Source organism: Balaenoptera physalus (assembly GCF_965194825.1).
Source record: "Balaenoptera physalus genome assembly, chromosome: X".
In the NCBI taxonomy this organism is placed as follows: domain Eukaryota; kingdom Metazoa; phylum Chordata; class Mammalia; order Artiodactyla; family Balaenopteridae; genus Balaenoptera; species Balaenoptera physalus.
The window spans coordinates 66,959,713-66,983,013 of NC_138903.1; the positions used below are offsets into that span (position 1 = coordinate 66,959,713).

The following is a 23,301-nucleotide window of genomic DNA, read 5'->3' on the forward strand; positions in this document are numbered from 1 at the left end:
CGGTCCGTGGAAAAATTGTCTTCCACGAAACCGGTTCCTGGTGCCGAAAAGGTTGGGGACCGCTGCCTTAGAGAATTCCCTGGTGGTCCAGTGGTTAGGACTCCACGCTTTCACTGCCGAGGGCCCAGGTTCAATCCCTTGGGGAACTAAGGTCCCACAAGCCGCATGGTGTGGCCAAAAAACAAAAAACAAAACTCTTCCTTAGAGTTTTGATAAGGCTTAGGGAGATAATGCATGTAAAGCGCCCAGGGCAATGCTTAACCCAAAGTAAGTACTAAATAAACTGGAGCAAGTGATGGAGTTAACTGCACTCCCTGCTGGATTTGCCAAGCAGTACAGCTCCTGCTGCCCGTTATCAGGGAAAATGTACTAGGAAGGAAAAAACATTTATAAGCTGTCGGGAAAATGAAGAACTGGGCAGAGCAACAATTCCAGACATCTTTTCCCCTCTCCGAGGTGTGTGTTGGGGCAGGGGGAGGGGGAGGTGAGCATCAGAAGTATTAGCTTCACCATCTCCTTCCTCAAGGAACAGATCCCAACAGGCTGCCGTCAGCCTCTGGTCACTTACAGCCTGAGTCAGAACTCCCATTTTTTTTATGGAGTTTTATTTTTCCATGTCCTTTCCACATAGGTTGCTTAATTTTTCACATTAGCCCTGTGAGATATTGGGAAAGGAGGACGGAACCTCAGATGTGTTGAGCTATCTTCCGTGTGCTGGACAGAATGCTGGGCACTTTCCATCAGTTATTTTATTTCATCTTCATAATACCACTGTGAAAGGGTACAGTTATCTTCACTTTACAAGTGACATCCTGAATCCAGAGAGGATCGCTTCTTTTTTTATATACATTTTCCTCTCATCCCATACATCCAGCACAATGCTGCCCTGAGGTTGTGTCCTGCGGAGGATATTCGATAAACAAAAATATTCTGAAATCTCACTGTCCTTCACATGCCAATCTTTGCATAATCCCAAGGCCCATAAATTGAGAGTAAATTGTCCCCAGTGGATCTGAGATTAAATGATGACTCTGCTCCTTATTAGCTATATGATTCTGTGCTAGCCACTCAACTTCACCTCTAAAATAGGGATAATGGTACCGCCTACTCCACAAGGTTGTGAAAATTAAATAACTTTCATGAAAGTGCTCTGTCAATTGGGATACTTCATGGAAACCTTACTTAAACAGAATTATCAGTCAGCTTAATCTCAAAAGAGGGAGACGCAAGAGGGAGGAGATATGGGAACATATGTATATGTATAGCTGATTCACTTTGTTATAAAGCAGAAACTGACACACCATTGTAAAGCAATTGTACTCCAATAAACATGTTTAAAAAAATGAAAAAAAAAAGAATCCAAGAAGGGCAATGGAATGCTTATATCTCTGACATTTGGACAAGTAGGACTCCAGATATGCAACTGCAATTGGTGACTTTGGGAATATTAGGGGACAAAGAATGTAGAAATTCCCTGAAGTGACTGTTGAAGAAATGGGCTTTGACCATTATCAATGTGTGATTTATATAATCATAGAGACATCTAACTCCTTTACATCACATACTTCTCAAAGCAGTTTCATCAACATTATTTCATTTGACATTCACCAAAACCCCCAGGAATTAGTCTTTACCAATTAAAATTTGCTTGCTTCGTTACTATTTTCCCCTTCCTGGAAGTGGCCCATCTGAATTTGCAAGATCTTCCCCATCTTCCCTTCAAGGTCCATCCATCACACAGGCCACTTTGGTCCAGAACCCGGCTCTAAACCCCGAGATCAACCTTCTCTCTGCTTTCTGAATCCACACAGTACTGTGCACCTTAAACTGCCTGCATTCTAGTCATTTATATACTTAGCTTAACCTCTGCGCCACCTTCCCCACCTCCTCACTAAATCCACAAACTCTTTGAAGGGAAGAATGAAGAAGGAAAGAAGGATTTCTTTGTTGTTTCATGTCGGTCCCATTTTTTAAAGCTTTTATTACGGAAATTTCACGTTTGTGTGTTTATAGAGAGATTAGAGGAAATATATAATGAACACCCATGTACCCATCACCCAGCTTCAATAATTAGTAACATGAACAATGTTATTATCTCATCTAAACCCCCATTCCTCCTGCTTTCTCACTCTAGATTATTTTAAAGCAAATCGTTGATAGCCTGCCATTTCATCCATAAATACTCCAATGCAGACGCCATCTTTTGCATTTCTGTGTCCTGTAGAGTCGGAAGATTACTTGCATCTGTGTTCCCCACTACTGGGTGCACACCAGAAGATGATTTCTGAGCACCTACCACGTGCCAGACCTTGTGCTTGGCTCTGGAGGTTCTGTCTGAGCTAGGGAGGCACACCAGAACCAAGCCACGATGTTCCAAACCAAGAATTGCTACAGTTCTGGAGACTGAGCACAGGGTGCCCGTGTGAGCCGAGGAGCAGGACCTCAAATTGCACTAACTGAATTGAGCTGAGTCGGTTTTATCCTCTCCTGGAGACTGAATTCCAACTCGCCGCGAGACACGGGTTCTCCAGCAGGAGGCGCTGCAAAGGAGTGGCGGGGATGGGGTGCTCGCTCTTTCAGTTTCTCCTGCGGGACCCGGAGCCAGGGAAGGTAGCCAGAGCCCCCATGCGGGTGCAAACTGCAGACAACGCAGTTTAATAGGCAGGCGAGCAGGACGCTGAGCGCGAGGCCCTGAGAGGGGCCCCAGGGTTCTGGTGCCGGGTAGGGGCGCGGGGCGCGGGGCAGGCCGGGCACCTGCTCCCCAGGTCTTCTCAACGCTGCCCGTTGCCCTGGCTGCCTCCAGTTCCCGCCCCAACTGCCGCTCTTCCTGATAGAATATCTCCGAGGAGGGCACAGGACAGAGCGAGGAAACACCTGTTTCCAACAAGAAAAGAGGTGGGGGAAAACCCCCACCAGACTTCCAATGGTCTCTCATCAAGCTTGCTCTCGAGAGCCTTGTAAAAGCGCGCACAGAAAGCCAGAGGAGATCATTTTTCAAAAAGATCGCTTTCTATTTCTTACTTCCCCCTCCTTTTCCTAAGCTGTAACGTCCCTTTAAAAAAAAAAAAGCCTTCTTTCCTCCGTGGGGCTTCCCGCTCCTCCCAGACCCCTTAAGGCCCCCAGCCTGGGTGCCTACAGGAACCGCCAACACCCCCAATCCCACATTTTGCAACTGCATGCGTTTCCGGATTCTTCACTTCCTCAGCCCCCCTGCCGACCTACAGGTGGGGAGTGGGACTAGGGGGCCACAGAACAAAGAAACCAGGGAGCCACTGACCCAGGCCAGGCGCCCCTTCTGCAGCCTCCGACCGGCCGGGGAACAAGAGAGGCTCACGAACGCGTGAACCCCCCAGCCCGGGTCTCACGCCACTTTCCAAAGGCGAGCAGCCGGAGGCCGCATGGGAGGTGGGTGCTGCCCCAGCGCAACAGGCAGACCTCCACGCAACAGGCCTGAGTGGCAGTGGACGCCAACAGCCTCCACGCACTGGGCTCCGTTATTTCATCAGCAGTTTCAGAAAAACCTGCCAAAAGCAGTTATGCCTCACTGCAATGTGTAGCTTTTTCCTGCCATTTTTTCATAATAAAAGAGGGAGTGAAGCTCGCTCGCTCTCTCTCCCACTCCACCCCCCTCTCCCAAAAAGAGCCAAAAGGATACGAGGAGGAAAAAAAAAAAAAGAACCCACACACCAATCTCCGAGGGGATGCCATTGAGGTGTGGCTTGTATTTAAATATCCAATATGTCAATGTAAGGGGAGTGGGTATGTATATAAAGTGCCGTTTGCATCTGATAGCTCGACGAAGCCAGCTATGAGAGGCCTGGGGAGATGGATGCGGAGGGGAAGCGGCACTTTGACTGAGCGCAAGGTCAGGAGCGCGCTGCCCCACGCTCCCCGCCGCTGAGAAGTTCCTTGGACAAGAACAGACGTCGACTGCAGCTCGGCAGAGCGCGGAGCGAGCTAGCAACCGAGCGCCGCCGAGTCGCCCGCGCCCGCGGCGGGGAGAGGCAGTTCGCGCCCCGCGGCCCCGACTCGGCCCCGCGCGCCCCGCCATGGCTGAGGTGGGGGGGGTCTTCGCTTCCTTGGACTGGGATCTGCACGGCTTCTCCTCGTCTCTGGGGAACGTGCCTTTAGCTGACTCCCCAGGTTTCCTGAACGAGCGCCTGGGCCAGATCGAGGGGAAGCTGCAGCGCGGCTCGCCCACCGACTTCGCCCACTTGAAGGGGATCCTGCGACGCCGCCAGCTCTACTGCCGCACCGGCTTCCACCTGGAGATCTTCCCCAACGGCACGGTGCACGGCACCCGCCACGACCACAGCCGCTTCGGTGAGGACGCGGCCGGGAGGGACGGGAGGCGAGCAGACGGCGCGCTGGGGAGCCGACGGCTCGAGGCTCCGGCTTGGGGCCCGCGGACCGCCCCCCCCCCCGCCCCTCGGCTCGGCGCCGTCTGAGCCCTTCGAGGCGGGAGGCCGCCGGGGACGCGGGGCAGGCGGGACGCGACGGTGCGGACTTGAGCCGCGCAGCGGCGTCGGGGCGCCTGACACCCTCAGACACTCTCGGGAGGAGGCGGGGGCGCCTTGAGGTGCGGCTTCTCCTTTCCCCACTCCACCCTCCCTCCCCCGGGAGCTAGGGGATTGTTCTGGGACCTGGACGCTGCGCTTCCGAGGAAAGCAGGTGGAGCTGGGAGAGGGATAGGAGCATCCGCCGAGGAGGTCGGGGACCGTGGCTACAGCGTGAGGCTGAGCCTCCAGGGCAGCTGGGTTGTCGCGGCAGATTACCTGAAGCTGGAGCCTTCGTGGGCCGTGGATACGGCTTGTGGACGGCCCGCGCCCAAGTCGATTTTGGCCCGCGGGGACGCGGCAGCCGTGGTACCTGCCTGCCTCTGTGTTGCTCTGCCCGTGTTGAGGGCCAACCCAGACAGCACGGCGGGAGCTGGGTATTAGAGAAACTAGGAAAGCCTCCCGGTGGCCACTGTGTAAGGGCACAAGCCCTGGGGCAGCTTTTGCCGGAGCTACCTCTGGACTCCTTGCTTCAGTGAGGAAACCGTTCTGGGCCCACTCCCAGCCCCCAAGACAGGTGTCTCCTGGGCCCAGGGCAGAAGACACCCAGCCTCCATCCAGGATTTTCTCTGCCTGCTACTCTGCAGATTGTTCAAAGGGCACAGCTGCCTGTCTCACATACAGAACACAGTTAATATAAACCTTGACCTGGGACAGAGATCATTGGGTTTCTAAGCAAATGTGTTCACTCCTCAATAATTTGGCCATTTTCATTTTCAATTTCCTATCCTCTACTAAACTGTTATTCCGGTGCTCTGACAGCTACCTTTCCTTGGGTCCCCGCATCTCCCAATGCCCTCTACTTCCTCCCAAGGACCCTATGGGCCAAAGACACCATCTAAGCCAGTGAGAGGCTTTGCCTACCGTCAGGCGTGATACTCTTCCCATCTTTTTCCCATCCTCCTTCACTTCCCCCAAACCTCCCTATCTTCCTATTCCCCGTGCCTTGCTAGAGCTGCACCCCAGTGCACCATAAAAAGTCTAGGGTGGATGGGGAGCAGGGCAGAGGCCTGTTCCTGGGCAAGGCTAAGTCTAGCAAACAACTTAGGGCCAGGGCTGGTCTTCCTTGCTGGGAGCAAGCAGGAACCCTAATGAGGTCTATGTCATCTTGGAAAAATGCACTTGGAGAGCTGGAGTACAGTAGGTTGTGTGTGGGGTGGGGGTAATGGAGGGGTGCAGGTGTCTGTATAAACTTGCAGCAGGTCCTCAAAAGGGTGACAGGGTGGGGTGGGGTGAGGGGAGAGGGAGGGTTAACTTAGCTCCTTTCCCTTCCATCACTAGTGACTTTGCAGTCGCCTTTTGTTCCTCTTCAGAAGGAATGGGACTCCCACCCTGGCCTCAGAGCCCCCCAAAGCTCCCAGAAATGGCCTAAAGATATTGGGGTAGCTCATTCCTGAGATGTAGAATAAAAATTCTGAAATGATGGAGAACTGTGAGGTGGGGGCTGCAGAGGTGGAGAAACTGTGAGCTTGACTCCCAGCAGCTACAAGTGTTCGTCTGACTCTGTGCCTAAACTGAGCCCAGTAACCTACAAGGTCAACATAAAGCAGTAATAGGCTCTTGGGATATGGTCTTTAATTACCTCCCTAAGGACACATCTTGATTTCTTTTCATCTCCCAGGTCTGCTAAGGGTGTTAAGTTTAAGGAGAAACCAGAGGAAATAAAACTGGCGGGAGGAAGGGGTGTTTTCATTGCTGCTTAACTGTTTCATTTTGGGTTTTGCCTTCAGCGTGCACACACACACACATACTGACTGAGACCACCTCTGCATCACCTTTTCCCTTTCCTCCTTCCCTGGCTTCCTGGCAGTTCCGTGTATTTCCTGTAAAGGAAATGATAACTGGTCAAAGCTGTGTCTTTGTAACGTCCCCTGCCAACTTGCAAGCACACATTTACTCTTTCTCAGTTTAGCTTTTGGCAAAGAAAGAGGTGGCGTTTGAGTTTGCTAACTCTCTCCTCCCTCCACATTTGAGTTAATCAGCCAGGGTATTCAATAAATCGAAACTTTAACATTCCATAAGTGCTTTAGCAGTCAACATTCCAGCAGGGTAAAGTAGGCCAGACTTAAGATATAAAATATTATAGATTTCTGCTTGGGGGGAGGAGGTAGTCTCCAAAGGCCATGTAAAGTAAATAGCTATTTGTTGTAATTGGAGAGCAGGGCCCCCAAGGATTACCCTGGAATCCATGTGTTCAGAATGAGTCAGGCTGAGCCCAAGAGCAGCCTCAACTCCAAATAATAACCTGTTGGCACAGCCTATGCTCCCCCTCCCCTCCCCTCCTCCACCCCCACCCCACCCCCCCATTCTGCAATCAGTAGCCAGGAGTATTTCAATCCCCGCCTGGCTGGCTGGTGGCATTTACATGAGGTTCACAGGGATCCTGACATTCCTGAGGGGCACCTGTGGGCTGGCAGAGCGGAGCTTGGGAGCCAGGCTGGAGGAGAGGCCTCCCGCCAGGTGGGATGGAACAGGCTCGTGCAGCTGCTTTGGTTTGTGAGCGATATAGTTCTTATTTGGCAAGGTGCCAAAACAGCACTGTCTTGGCCCTGAAGGGCTGAAAGGATGGCTGAGGGCATTCGGGCGAGTTATGGAGCCAGATTAAATGACATACTAGGCCAGCCATCTAGCTAGGTTCTGAAGCAGTGGGACCCAGAACAGATCTGTTTTCACTGAAGCCATGGGGCAAAAGGTGTAAGAAGAGAAGAGTCTGGAAACTGTCGAACACAGGCCAGAACCTGAGGTGGACAGGTCAAATGAGGCAGGGGAGAGGGAGGTCCTGGGCCTTGAAGAGGGTGAAAGTACTGAGGACAAACTTTGTCTACTTAATACTTTGCTTCAACGTTTTGCTGTTAACACCCCTCTCCAGCTGTAGTTGGGAAAATGTGAAAATGGCTTGTTTTCTGTCTCCCTTCATGCTGGCTGGAATTCAGGAGAAGGTTTAGGAATATCTGTTCCATCATCATGTGTCACTGGGTTCCCACAGTTTGAATCCAGCTAATAGGAAAGTTGGCAAAGGGAAATGATGCCCAAAGACAGCTGGGCAGGGATGATTCCAGCTGTTGGAGACCCCTGTTACTGGACACAACCCAAGTGACTTCCTCTATGATCTGTCCTTTGGCATCAGGGTTAACAGAGAGCTGGAGAAAAATGGTGGTGACTCAAATGGCCCCACCTCTTGGGTTTCATGATTTGTTCTCATACCAGGTTTTGGATGGTGAGATCACAAGCTGCCCTCTGCTACTTAATGAGCTCAGGGTGGTCAGAGACATGAGATAGCGAATGAGGGAACTAAGACTCAGAAGCTCAGAAGTAAGCTGCCTAAGCAAAGAACCGAAGGCTTCAGCGGGTTGGTATCCCTCAAAGTTTAGCACCCAGAACTGAATCATGACCTGGCTTCTCGTTTCCTGGCCATACTGGCCACTCTCCTTTGAACACCCTCCTGTGTTTCCATAGCCCTCTTTAAACACAGTAGAACTAAAAACGGCACTCTCATTGTGATCTGAGGCAGAGCAGAATGGGGCAATCCCCTCCCTTATGCCAGTTACTAGATCTTGATCAATACAGCCTTAGATCACATTAGTTTTTTTTTCTTTTTTTTTCTATTTTTTTTACGTTAGCTTTTAGCAATTTTTAATTTTTACATGACTAGCGTCACATTAGCTTTTTCATAATCTCATGAATCAGCCATACTGAGGTTACCTTGTTCAATCAAATTCTGTACGCCATTGTTGTGCATGTTTTGCTAAGCCACGTCTCCCCATTCCAAAGCTGAGCAGACTTGCATTTAGTAAAAATGCATTAAACACAAAAGAACAGTCCATGTTTTCAAGAAAATATACATGGTTGCCTGAAGGGGAGAGGCGAGGGGGAGAAGCGTATGGAAATAAAAAGAAAGAGATAGATAAATAAAAAAGCCTCTACGCAGACCAGTTATGATAATAGGCCATGAAATAAGGAGTATGATTGACTCACACTGTATTTGAGGCTCACCCTCCCCCAACAAAACCCCCAACACAAAACATCTTGGGTAACTGGTTTGGGGACCAAAGTGCAGGACTTTACATTTATTCTAATTAAAGCTTATTTTGTTGGAGTCAGCCCATTTTTCCATTCTCTTGGAATCTCTTTGGATTTTTATTGTCGCCCTCTCAGCTGTATGTCTTCTGGAACTAGGGTAAACAGTCCCCCTATGTCCTCTTATAAGTCATTTATTAAAATGTTAAACAGGGCAGAACCAAAATCAGAACCCTGTGCAGTGTAACTAAAGGTTTTGGTCCACTAAAATCAGTATCTGCTTAAGCCCTACTTGGCACCAGGTATTTTCCCTTCCCCTCCTACCATCTTGTGTCAATATCCTTTCCCAAAACTCTTTTTTTGTACTGCAAGAGTTAGTAACAACCAGACTGAGACTAAAACTTGGAGGATGTCAATGCTAGAGGCCAAAGGCCACGTTCTGAGTGTTCTCTACAATGGCAGCAGAAGAGCGTTACATTCTCCAAATAGGTCCGAGTGTGCCCTAAAAGCTTCCATACCCGAATGCCCACCCACCAGCCCAAGTCACTGGGGCTCTTCAGGAGACTTCCCACTGGAGTTCTGAACCTGATTTCACAATTGCCCACTTAATTTTTTAAAGCGATCTTTAAGGAATCAGTCGCACTCCCTGTGTAGATTACATAGAATATTATTACCCTTAAGAATTACATTTTTGGATGAGAAAGACAGCCAGATATGAGCTCATTTCATACCTTTGGATGCCTGTGTGAGTCAATAGTATCACGTTTTGGTCTGTATGTTGAAAAACATGGTTAGACAACAGCAAAGAGAAATCTAGTTGACCATTACATCTGTATCCAAATAATAGATGTGCTATCTTAGAACAAAACTGTGAAGTCTTCAGTATCACCAGGATTTCAGCTCTGGTTCTTTTTTCCCTCTTAGTAGTCGATTTCTTTTCTCCCCCCTACTGCGGCTGGGTAAATGAAAACGTTTTCAAATCCTCACCTCTAACTTTGTCAGCTAGAGGGACATTTCTGAATATCTTCCCTTTTCCCTTAAAGCTGCAACATCTCACATCAGTATCAAGTCTAATACTACCTGCCAACTCTTTGCCATAGATAAATTTAAAATCCTCAAGAGGGAAGGGGAGAATGACAGGCTTGTCAGCCTGAGGCTGCACTGGCCAAGAGTACTTTTGAGGAGAAAGCTCTCACCAGGCCAAATTTTGCTTCCTGCCATAGGCTGGAGGAACAAACTTGGTGAGTGGCCTGTGTGGCCTTTGTTAGAGTCAGTTACAGGCAGTTGACAGCCTCATGTGGCTTTAAGGACATGAGAGCTAAGAGGCTGCAAAACAAGTTCAGCCTAGAGGACAGCAAGGTAATGCTGTGTGCTCTGGGGAGGAGGGAAGTGACTTTGGGAAGATACAGAAACCTGGCCACGTTCTTTCATTTTGAAAGCTGCCCTCCCAGTTCTTGAAATGGTGGTATTTAACAGCAATAGTACCTTGTAATTATGGAGCTTCTGTAGCCAAAGCCTTCTCATGGTCTTTTCCTTATAATATGCCTAAGAGTGTTGAATAGAGGCAGAGATTGTGTCCCCCATTTTACATATGGACAAGCCGAGGCCCAGAGAGACTCAGTGCCTTCTCTGAGGTTCCATTCTTACTGCAAAAGATGGTTTCATCAGGTAATTCACCAAAGGCACACAGAGCTGGCCTCCAGTTGGGCATAAAGGACTAGTAGCTCATGTCACCTGAACAGTTTCCTCTTAGCTTGATATCAGTGATGGAAATGGCATTCACTTTTTTGCTCTAGGAATTCTGGAGTTTATCAGCCTGGCTGTGGGGCTGATCAGCATCCGGGGAGTGGACTCTGGCCTGTATTTAGGAATGAACGAGCGAGGAGAACTCTATGGGTCGGTAAGTTTAAGGTTTTTTTGTCCTCGGAAGCTGTTACCACAAGTGTTTGGACAATGTAAGGCAAAACATTCATCTAGCACTTGAAAGCACTTTTGTCAACTTTAAAGGATTAGTGTCTTCTAGTCAGTTCTTGACTGCCCAGGAACTTGCTACATAACACTTTCACTCATTCAGCCTCCATCAAAACAGAAGCTTTTCTGTAGTACATTTGCTTTCGCCTTCTCCATTAGAGGGCCAGCTCATCTGATAATAATAGGAAGCTGTACTGGTTTGTCAGTAGATGGTAAGGGTTTGGGGCATTAGCTCTCCCAAGGAGCACATCTGATTTGTGATGGGTACCCAGAGGAGTAGCCAACTGGCTGGCACAAAAATAGGCAGTGGGAGAGCTGGCCTTCAGATTGAGGATTCTGAGATTAACGACACAGTCCTCGATGTCCAGATTGCTTCAGCTGAATCCCAAAGGCCACACAAAATAAACAAACAAATGAAGAGTGAGGGTTCCAGGGTCTGGTGACAGCCCTAAAGTCCCCAGCTAGGACTGGGTTGGCTGCAGTGCATGTTCACTATTTTGGAAGCCAGCCCAGAGCTGGGGAATGGTGACTTTGCTGATCTTAACCCTTTCAGAGGATCCCAACTCCTGGCTTTGGCTTTTGAGTCACAGAGCATACTTTCTGGCTGCCTGCACCCCATGAAATCAGAGCACATTCTTCCCTGACACCTAAGAGATAGGCCTGTCCCCAGCACTCAGTATCGGCAAAACCCCAGCAAGTAGTATGGTGGTTGGATCAAGTGTGAGAAGGGACAGAGGCAAGAGACCCAGGAGCTGCCAGCTTGAAGTAGCCAGATTGGAGGAACTTTTCAAGGAGATCTTTTCTGAGCTTTCCAACTGACAGGCCTGAGACCCTTCATTAGGAGAGATCACAGCTCACCTCCCATGGAGCTTTATATAGATCCGAGGCCTTTGCCTGTCAGTTGACATGGTTGACTGCAATCTCAGTGGATTTGAACATCATTAGCCCTAAGTAGGGAGAAAACTCAAGGGTGCCAGCGGGGCATTGGGAGACCATAGCAGAAATTCTCAGGCTCAAAGTGCCAGGTGAGCCCATCTCTTTCAGTCTCCTGCCTTCAGAAAAAATATCACCGGAAACATTTTTGCATGGCTCACAAAAGAGGGTGGAAGTGATACCGACAGGGCTGTTTTGTGCTGTTTGGAAAGAAGATGCCTCAGGAATACCGGGAGATAGGACTGAAATATTCTAATATCAATGTGCTATTACTATTTTAGTTTCTCCACCAGCAAGCTGGGATGGGAGAAATAGTCATATAATGGGCTCTGCTTTATTTTCTCACCCTCACAGAAGAAACTCACACGTGAATGTGTTTTCCGGGAACAGTTTGAAGAAAATTGGTACAACACCTATGCCTCCACCTTGTACAAACACTCGGACTCGGAGAGACAGTATTATGTGGCCCTGAATAAAGACGGCTCACCCCGGGAGGGATACAGGACTAAACGACACCAGAAATTCACTCACTTTTTACCCAGGCCAGTAGATCCTTCTAAGTTGCCCTCCATGTCCAGAGACCTTTTCCGCTATAGGTAACGGACCCCTAGTGTGACCTCTGTGACCTGTATACTCTGGGGCCACAGTTGTCTCTGGAAGCACTATACTCATAGCTTTTCAATCTTCTTTCCTATCAATTTAGATAACAGAGAAGCACTTACTGTTCAACTCGACCCAGCTGTTCCCTTGTTGTTCAAAGTGTATATCAAGGTTGGGTTATTTTGGGGAGGGATGTGGGGGGAGGGGGAGGTCTAGAGGGAATCTTGTATATACTTTTTTCTTTACTCATGTTCTTTCCCCTGAGGTGGCACAAGAAAGAATGGGGGCCCCCACCAAGGGCCAGAGGTGTCTTGCCCCACAATCTACCCAAATACCTTGACAGTGGGTAAATGAAAGACCAAGGAATCTGCCATAGATGCTACCTACAGAGCTTTGGAGAAGTCTCATTAAGAAAATCCTTGGGGCTACAGCCCTGCTGCAAGCCATCCCTGCACTGGCTCTGCAGATTTCTCATCTGTCCTGACATGCAGTTTCCCTGCCATTGGAAGTGGGAGATGGGGTAGGCTGTAAGAAAATGATATTAAAATGTAAGCATGGATACTGTGCATAAGGACAAACTATTTATGAAATGTATATGCTATTTATTTTATATATTTATTTATTTCAAAATAATTTTATTTTTAATGAGAGATGCTATGACTGGATTTTCATCAGAAAGAATAAGGTCCTACTGAAACAGGATAAATGAGTTAGTAAAGGCTTTTATTGGCAATAAAATTGTCTTTATATTGTAACCACTGTCTAATTCTATTCATTTGTACACTTAGGATTAGAAGGTTGGTTAGCTTCTTTCGCTACTCATTAGAATCTCTTGATGTTGGCATCACACTGCCTAGGCTAGGTGACCCACTATCTACAATATTAGCATTATCATCTAGGGGCCCTATCTGAAGTTCCTTCTGGTTCTATGACTTTAAATTTAGTGGTGAATCAAAGCTTCAGGAAGGCCCGGACCAACAGCCCTTATGGAACCACCCATTTGTGCTTAGGACTAAGTATAGAGAAACCCTCCTTTGGGATTTGGTTAGGGCCCAAAGCCTGAAGGTCAGAAACCCTAATTGGTGGCTTCTTACTTAACATATGAAGATGACGGGATTCAAAAAAAAACAACAATCAATAGGGAGAATGATTCTTTTTGAACCAGTCAACTTCCCTTCTGGAGGTGTTCTCCCACTCCCTCTCCAAACCCCCAGCCCCCTCCTCTGCCAGCGTTTCTCCTAGAGAGCAACAGTTCTTAGAGTATATGGTCTCTTCACCGGCAGCAGCATCTGGGCACTTGTTAGAAATGTAAGAGATCAGGTCGTACCCGAGACCTGCCAAATCAGAATCACTGGGTGTGGGGCCCAACAATCTGCATGTTAACAAGCCTTCCAGAGGATTCCTATGCACAATAAAGTTTGAAATCTAGTGCCCTAAAAGAATGGTTTTCAAGAAGAATTCTTTTTGCATCTGAATGGTCTATAAGGAAAGTTTTAGGATAAATTCAGTCCATAAAATAAGAGTGGCTCTAGTTGAAGTGGGGAAGGCATTCTTGGAGCTTCCTCTTCTCCAGAGCAGCCTCTGAGATATCTTGCTTTGAAATCCCTGGCCTCTTGACTGATATTTCCTGAGGTGGGAGTATAGGGTTCTTTGCATTTTCAAAGCAAATGCTGTCTGGAAACAAGAACCAAAGGAATAAAAGTCTCATTGCGTACTCAGGCACCATGAAGTACTGGTGGGAGAAGGTTTTGGGTTTAGGATCATTCCTCCTGGTGCTCCTCAGTCACATCCACTACTTCCCCAACTGATTGGTAAAACAAATAGCTTAGGTAGCGGCTCACTTAAAAATCAAAACCAAAAACTCTATAAAAGTTCGTCCAAATCTAAGTACCCAACAGAGAAACCACACATATGAGCATACACACATGAAAGAGCAAATACGACTGTATGATTGATAGAAAGTGCTAAGTTGCACAGTGTATGTGATCACAGACTAGAATGCTTGCCCACGGAACCACCAAGGCAGAGATCACACAGGGCTGGGGTGAGCAGGAAAAGTTTCCTGAAAGGGGTAATGCCCGCTGCGGTGAACCAACAGGAGGATTTAGAGAGCCAAGAGGCTGATGGCAATGTCTGTGTTGGGCTACAGGGAAGAAACACCACCTCTAGAGGTCTCTGGGAGGAGGGTAAAAATCAGCTGTGTGACATTTTTTATCACATTTTGAATGTGCATCACACCTTTATTTTAAAACCAAAATTTTACCTATATTCTCTATGGTCAGCTACCTAGAACTTCTGATACACAGCCCCAACTTCTGAGGGCTTGTGAGATAAGTGAGATCTGTTTTAACCAATAGGAAGCTGGCACTTCCCTGTGAGTAGGGCCAGTGTTACTCTAGTGAGGCAGTTGACATGGGCCTGGCAATGCCACAAGCACCATACTACACAGGGTAGGATTTACAATGAAAATGCCAATGTAATGAAAAGGGAAAGATTCCATATCCTAGGGTCAGGCCTTACCCTTTTCCCCTGGGTAGAAGTAGAGGGAAAAAGAACAGAAGAAGGGTTGCAAGATGCAGAAGGGGTTCATAGGGGAGGCACTCTTGTACTGAGCTTTAGGAATAACAATGAATGGGGCACATTGCCAGCAAATGTCAGTGGGCATCTGTTGTCACGGTCAACAAGAGGGAAAAGATAAATTCTGGAAATTAAAATGTAAGATGGATGACCTACTACCACTAGAGCAATCAGCAGCTGATTGACACCATATCCCCAAAGTGCTAAAGTAATGGATTTTGTGCCAACCTAGAGGAAATTGTAGAGTAGTAAGCTCTGGACCTCTGGTTTTGAATGAAAACATGCACAGAGACTGTTTACTATTCATCTTTTCATCCCCTCCCAGTGTTTAGGGTGTTCCTGGAACAAAACAAACACTTAGGAAATGGTTGCTGAATAAATGAATGGTTGGTTGAAAGAATGAATGAGTAAATGAATGAATGGACAAAGACATAGACACCTTTAGCAAATATGTATATGATGCAAATGCCGGGCTAGAGAAAGCAAATGCATTACATATGAGAATCATCTGAACTATTAAGTTCCCAGTACATTTAAATATGCACAATGACAAACTAGGCTGTATCTTAAGAAAGATACTCAGTACCCTGTCACTGGAAGTGTTTAAGCAGAGGCTAGACAAAGTCTTGAGAAGGATATTGCATCATTTGGATGGAACAGGGTGAATGCTAAATAAAAGTGACCGAATGCGGTGGCATTATTTACTAATTACATACTCCACGGGGCCCCCAGATTTCTCCTGGGCACCTATAGTGTCCTAGGAGAAAGAGGATATAAGACCTAGGAATGCTCCACAACTGCTATTCCAGGCCAAGAAAAACACTGTACACCAGAGTTTCCAAACTTGGGGTTCACGAGGTCCTTAATGGTCCATGGAAGGACCTTTGGGCCTGAACTCCCAAAACAGTATGCAAATTTTTATGTGTGTGTACATTTGGTCTTCCATTGGTTCTCAGAGGATCCCCCAAAATGTTAGGAACCACTACCCTAGGAGTTTCCACAGCCTCAAAACATCTGGCATAAGAACTGGTGGCCACTGCGATCCTATGTGAAACCTTGACAGAGTTTTAGTTTAGTTTTGTTTTTCTCAAAGACATAGATTTTATGTGTGAAACCTTTGACTCCTATCATCTAAGAGATAGCTCTAAGTTTGGCAACAGGGAGGTGGGAGTGAGGGGAGGGAAGAGCTGGGCTGGCTTCACTGCTCTGTGGTTCTGAACAAAGCTCAACCCAGGGCCAACCCTGACAGCAGTTCTGATGGCAACAAGACTCCCCTTCCCCTCCCTACCAGCCCTCTTTTTACCCCCACTGCCACAGCCGAATGTTGTTCATGCTGAAAAAACAATCAGAGGCTGAACCCACCAGGCCCAGACACAAGGAGCTTATCAGAGCCATCAGAGCAGACTCCCTCCCCAGAGGACTTTAATGAAAGACTTAAGATAATAAAAGAACCCAAGTTTATCTTACCTTCAAGTCACTGTGGTGCTCAGCCACTGAATCCCTAGCTACATAGTCAGAAATCCATCAGGCTCAGGGCTCTAGTGGGGCCACAAGTCACACAGGCTTCGTCCAAGTTGCCTAGAGCACGGGTTTAGCCTTCCTCTCCCTGACTCTTCAGCTGACCTTTGGGGACTGCTGCTTTCCTTCTCTCTGGGGTAGTTGGAGCTGCATTGCCTTTTCCCAGCACTTCAACAGGGAGCTGCTGAGGAGGAATGTGGGATGTTAGGGAGAAAGGGATCAGTGAGGAAGCACACTTTTTCTTTTGGAAAGACACGTTCACGGTCAGTCATCTAACTAACTTCCTTGCTCAGCAGGAGGAACAGAACATAATTTAGTTTGTCATTCCTAGAGTCCCTCTGTTCTCAAAAGAGAAAATGGAAGACCTTTCTAATAGGCCTCTACACCAGGGCTCTGGTGTCAACTGCAGAGATACCCAACTCTTGCAACCCAGCACAGGCTGTTGCTCCTCTAAATCTCTTTCCAATTCCCAGACGAAGTATGGAATCAGCTCTGTTCCTTATCGTTGCAATGTAGCACAAGACATGCAGATAACATGTTCTTCAGGTCCTGAAGTCAGACCAACCTTGTTTTATATGCAGAATCCTTTACTTCCTCTTTGACCCTGAACAAATTCATTAATTCATTCATTAATTCAACGAGTATTTGTTGAGCACTTTTTCATCTTTAGAGACATAACAGTAAATAAGACAGGTGTAGTTCCTCTCCTCCTGATATGGTCTAGTCAGGAAGACAGACATAAACAAGTAAACCTACAAATTGTAACACGTGCTGTAAAGAAAGAGTGCAAGGTGCTATGAGAGTACATAGCAAGGCAGGCATAACCTTTTAAGGGGATTAGGGGAAGGCTTCCTGAAAAAATGATTCTTACGGTGAGACCTGAAGGGTGACTAGGAGGGTAGGAATAGCTTTCCAGGGATAGAGAACAGGAATATGTAAAAGTCCAGAGGCAGGAAGGAGTTAGGCATGATCAAAAAACTACGAGAATGTGATGTGGCTCAGTTGTAGTAAGCCACAGGGTCTTCACCTGTAAGATGAAAATAAACACAGAACCTACCTCAAGAGCAATTGCTGTGAAGACTAAATAAGATAATGTATTGAAAGTGTAAAGTGCTTAGCACAGTTCCTGGTGCATAGTAAGCGCTCAATAAATGTTTGCTATTGCTATTACATTTAGTTCATTATTTATTAGTAGCAGTATTAATTTGAAGACATATCTCTGAATGAACATATGCATCACTCCACCCCCTCTCCATACGTATGATTCTGCTGGGGTTTTACAAAGGACAGGTACCAGAAGGTAAGGTGGTACATGAGACAGCCATGCCATACAAATGCCAACCTCTTACTAAGAACACATAATGAGAGTACCCACTTGGAAACTCCACTGTCTAATGTACCTAATGAAGCAAACCAACAGAATCTGTCAGCCCTCATCCAACTTCTATTTTAGTTATATTTTAGCAGTGCATCCTAGGGTCACAGGAGCCTCCCTTCTGCAGGCTCCCATGACCACACCATGAATAGACAGCCCCACCCGGGTCCCACATATCCAGAACCCTCTTTCTTCATTTCTCTTCCTTATAGTCATGCACTCTGAGCCCCATCCCAGTCCTCTTTAACATGCCACACACTAGACTCCTAGTAAACTCGTCGTGGCAGATGCATGCTTGCCCTGTCTGTTTCCAACTTCCCTGTGTCCCACCAGTTGTAAATGCTCCAAGTTTCCAAAACCCATCATACCATCCTAACCTCACCTAACACTATATCCTATAGGTTTCTCCATGCTTGCCCCTTAAGCTATTATACCCACACCCAATAGATCCCACAACTCTCCTCCAATATAAACCCAGGGCACAGCCTCCTCAATGTACAATCTGAATGTCATGTATATATACAGGACAGAATAACTTGGAGAGCCCACACCCAAAGCTCCATCCAACTCAGTTTAAAGTGCCCACTTTCTCTGCTTCTGCTCCTGGATTGCCAACATTGCTAGGTAAAGCTATGAAAATTGGGTCATCAAATGACTCCACTACAAATACAGTCACATCAACCTCAAACAGACCAGCCTTTTCCCACTTAACAGGCCTTTTATTCATTTAGTTTTGATTCTGTCTGGCATTCACCGTAGCCTATCATAAAAATCCCTAACATCTAAACAGCTTTATATTGGCTTAGTGTTAACCAAACTTTTCTGCTAAGCACCTGGTAAAATTGTCTAAAAATAGACTCTGGGCTCTGTTGGGACTTCCTAAATCAGAATTTCCAGCTGAAAGGCTCGTTTATCTATATCAATGTTTCTCAAACTTTTTGATCTGAGGAGCCCTTACAAACTTAAAAACTATGTAGGACCTCAGAGAGCTTTTATTTATTTGGATTATAGCTATTGGTATTTAACATATTAGAAATTAAAATTCAGCAATTTTAATTATCTAATAATTCATTTAAAATAACAACAAACCCATTAACATTAACATAAATTACATTTTTATGAAAAAAGTAACTCTAGTCTCAAAAATTTAATGAGTGGTATTATTTTCCATTTTTCCAAACCTCTTTGATGTCTGCCTTAATAGCAGACAGCTGAATTCTTATATCTGCTTCTGCATTCAATTTGTTGCTATATGTTCTTTTGGCTGAAATATGGGGAGAAAATCTGGCCTCTCCTAGATCTGTAATTAGGAAAGAAAGGACCTCATGGACCCCCAAGAATCCTTAGACTACTCTTTGAGAATCACTGATCTGTATATTTAAGTCCCCAAGGAATTCTTATCAAGAAACTAGGTGGCAAACACTGCATTAGTTCATGTGAGATATTACAAATCTCCATTTGTCTCTAGCTCTCAGCTCCAGACTGTTCCAGATCAGGCATTCTCTGGTCTCTCTCTGTAGATGAAACCTCCCTCATGTTTTACTAAGACCTAAGCCATCTAGTAGTGGCTTCCTAGCATTCATTTTTTGGTATTGCTTAGTTTGGCCTCTTTCTTTCTTTCTTTCTTTCTTTTATTGGCCATTTGTATATTTTCTTTTTTTTTAAAAATTTTCTTAATTCTTTTGGCCGCATTGGGCCTTAGTTGTGGCACACAGGATATTTCGCTGTGGCACACGGGCTTCTCTCTAGTTGTGGCGTGCGGGTTTTCTCTCTCTAGTTGTGGTTCAGGGCTCCAGAGCGCGTGGGCTCTGTAGTTTGCGGCATGCAGGCTCTCTTGTTGAGGTGCGTGAGCTCAGTAGTGGTGGCGTGCAGGCTTAGTTGTCCACGGCATGTGGAATCTTAGTTCCCTGACCAGGGATTGAACCCACGTCCCCTGCATTGGAAGGTGGATTCTTAACCACTGGACCACCAGGGAAGTCCCAGCCTTTTTCTTTTAAAGAAAACAGTTTTTTGAATTTTTTATGGTGGTAAAATATATATAACAAAATTTGCCATTTTAACCATTTTTAAGTGTACAATTCAGGGCCATTAATTACATTCACAGTGTTATGTAACCATCATCACTTTCTATTTCCAAAATTTTTCATCACCCCAAACAAAACCTCTGAAACCTCATTACTTCCTCCTCCCAGCCTCTGGTGACCCCCTAATCTACTTTGTCTCTATGGATTTTCCTATTTTGAACATTTCATATAAGTGGAATCATAGAATATGTGGTGTTTTGTGACTGGCTTCTTTCACGTAACATAATGTTTTGAAGGTTCATCCATATTGCAGCATGTGTTAATACTGCATTTCTTTTTATAGGAATATAATTGCTAGGAATAGAATTGCTGAGTTATATGGTACCTCTATGGTCAACCATTTGAGAAACTGCCAAACACTTTTTCAAAGAGGCTGTGCCATTTTACATTCCCACCAACAATGTAAGAGGGTTCCAATTTCTTCATATCTTCACTATCACTTGTTGTTTTCCATCTTTTTTTATTGTAGCAATCCGAGTGGATGTGAAATGGCATCCCACTGTCGTTTTGATTTGCATTTTCCTATGACTAATGATGTTGAGCATCTTTTCATGTGCTTATTGGCCATTCGTATATCTTTCTTGGAGAAATGTCTATTCAGATTATCTGTCCATCTATAAAAGAGTTTTATGTCTTTTTATTATTGAATTATAAAATTTCTTTATATGTGGGGAACCTGGTGCTAAACCATTCGTAGACAACCTGCTTCTGGGTCAGGGTTTCGTATGTAGCAGAGCAGCTCCCTTGCCGCAATCTATTGAAAGTCAGCCCTCAACACAAGGGTTTGTAAAATAAATTTTTAAAAATAGTATAAGATGAAATAGAAACAAATAAAAGACTTAAAAAGAAAAAAAAGATTTCTTTATATATTCTGGACACAGGTATATGGTATGAGGTAGAGACCCAACTTCATTCTTTTGCATGTGTAAACTAAATGTCATGGCACCCCATGTTGAAAAGACTATTCTTTCCCCACTGAACAGTCTTGGCACTCTAGTGGATAATCAATTGACCATAGATGTATGGGTTTACTTCTCCATTCTCAATTCTATCCATTGATGTATGTGTCTATCCTTATGCTAGTACCACACAATCAAAATTACTGTAGATTTGTTGTAAGTAAGTTTTGAAATCATGATGTAGGAGTCCTCCACTTTGCTCTTCTTTTTCAAGACTGTTTTGGCTATTCTGGGTCCCTTGCAATTCCATACGAATTTTAGGATCAGCTTGTAAATTTCTTACAAAGAAACCATCTGAGATTTTGATAGAGATTGTGCTGAATCTGTAGATCCATTTGGGGGGTGTTGCCATCTTGACAATATTAAGTCTTCCAGTCCCTGACCATGGGATGTCTTTCCATTTATTTAGGTCTCCTTTAATCTTTTTCAAGCAGGCTTTAGACTCATTTTTCCTTTCTTCCTCTTTCAGATAGTGTTCCTCCATCTCTGAAAGTTATGTCCTTCCTCTGCACACTTGATCCCAACTCCTCCACATAGCCTTTCCCTTTCAATATGTCCAAATTTCTCTAGTTCTTAAAGAACTTCCTAAACATACAAGTAAAGGATGGAATCATTAAGGAAAAAATCAAGAAGTTTTTAAACTGCTAAATATTTAAAAATTTAATAAAATTAAAAGGTTAAAAAAACTGGGGAAACATTTACCACAAAATTTTAAAAAGTTATTATCATTAACATACTGACTATAGGACCCATACAAATATATAACAAAAACACTAAGCTTCCAATAGAATATGGGCAAAGAAAATATATAGACAATTCACAAAAGAAGATATACAACTTGTAAAAAACATAAGCAACATACTTCAACCTCACAAGTAATTAATGAAATGCAAAACAATGAAATATATTTTTCTTATGAAACTAAGAAAGTTCTTAAAAATATAATAATACTTAAAACCAACAAGGGTGCAGAGAACTAGTTTCAATCATATACTGCTGTTGAGAAAACACTGATGATGCAACTTGATAATATAAATCCAGAACTTTACATTTCTCATGTTTTTTGACCCAGTAATTCTACTTCTAAAATGCAATCGATGTTCTTTGCAACATTATTTATAAAAGAAAAAGAAAACTAACTTTCCAACAATAGAAGAATGGCTATAAATTACAGTACATTATTGTGATCAATCATTCTGCAGTCCATTTAAAGCTACGTTGATAAATATTTTAATGACATAGAGACATTCTCTCAGGATAATTTAAAGGGAAAAGCAGAATATGGAATTGTATTACACTATGATCTCAATTATGTAAATATACCATACATACATAATATGAATAGAAAAAATAATAGAGGTAAAGGAGCCAAAATGTTGAGCGCTTGTCTCCGAGCAGTAGGTTTTTATGATCTTTATCTTCTATATTTTTCTATATTTTTCTAACTTTTCTACAGTGGGCATGTATAATTATCTATAGTGCCTTGAGGCCATTACAGTATTTAATCAGTCCCCCATCAATGGGCATTTAGGTTGTTTCTAGTCTTCTGTCACTATGACCAACATTCAAGTGAATATACTTAAACATATATCTTTGTGCACATATGTGAGTATATCTGTAAGATAAGTTTCTAAAAGTGAAATGTTCTGGGACAAATGTGATGAGCATTTTAAATTTCAGTAGATAGTGCCAAATTATCCTTCAGCGAGGTTGTACCAATTTATACGACCACCAATAATTTATGAGGGTGCCTGTTTCCCCATGATCTTGTCAACAAAATAAACAATTGTTTTATCTTTGCCAATGAAATATAGATGAAAATTGTATTTGTTTTAGCTCATTTGCATTTTATGACTGAGATTAAGCATCTTTCTATTTGTTTAAAAACCATTTGCATTTCTTCAAATGGGGAGACTGACACCCAAAGAGGGTAATATATTTAAGGGCACATACCTAATCAGTGACAGAATCAAAACTGGCTCCATAGTTTACTGAACATCAATCCTAGACTCTTTGTATCACATCATTTTGTTTTTACCTGTACCACACATTACCACCCGATCGTATACTGCTCCAGTGTGCTGTCTTCATATCAAGATCATCAGCTCTATCTTTCCAAGCAGGTTGCAAGAAGTGCCATAAAAGAAAAAGAAGGGGCTTTGCAGGTGGCAGACTTGGATTTGAAACCCGTGTGTTCCACGTTCTTCTTCTGTGACCTTTGGCAAGGCTCCGTTTCCTCATCTATAAAAAGGTGGCAATAATACAGGACTAAATGACATTATGGGTGTAAATAACCTAGGATAGTGCCTGGCACAAAGATACTTCACAAACGGGGCATAAACACACACATACATAGGCTTCTTAATGCCAGGATCCAGACCAGCAAGTTCTCTATAACTTTTTATCATATCCAACACAGTGCAGGGTACTGAGTAGGTGCTAACAAATTTTCTTTGACTTGACTTGACGGGGTGGGGGCTTACAGTGTAATAGTGTAGTGTAATACGGTGATTGACTGCACAGTAATGACTCAAAACCCTGAAGCTAACTGACAGAGAAAACAATCACGAGTCCCCCCACCCCCGCCCCACACCCCCGACCCCGCACCCACACTGCTCCTCAAGGCAAATCTGGATGGGGAGGGCAGAACTCCTAGGCTAATGAGGCCGAGCCCTCTAGCAGTTGTTTTGATAACTTTTAGGAGTTTAGTG

The 23,301-nt window shown here is 44.8% G+C and overlaps 1 protein-coding gene across 1 annotated transcript; it reads left to right on the forward strand.

Moving 5' to 3' along the window:
• The first annotated feature begins 3,258 nt into the window (after positions 1-3,258).
• On the forward strand, positions 3,259-23,120 carry FGF16 (fibroblast growth factor 16). The gene is made up of 3 exons (XM_082447469.1): positions 3,259-4,323; positions 10,370-10,473; positions 11,832-23,120. Exons 1-3 carry the CDS (start codon positions 4,050-4,052, stop codon positions 12,075-12,077), a joined length of 624 nt encoding a protein of 207 aa, XP_082303595.1. The 5' UTR covers positions 3,259-4,049; the 3' UTR covers positions 12,078-23,120.
• Positions 23,121-23,301: the final 181 nt, after the last annotated feature.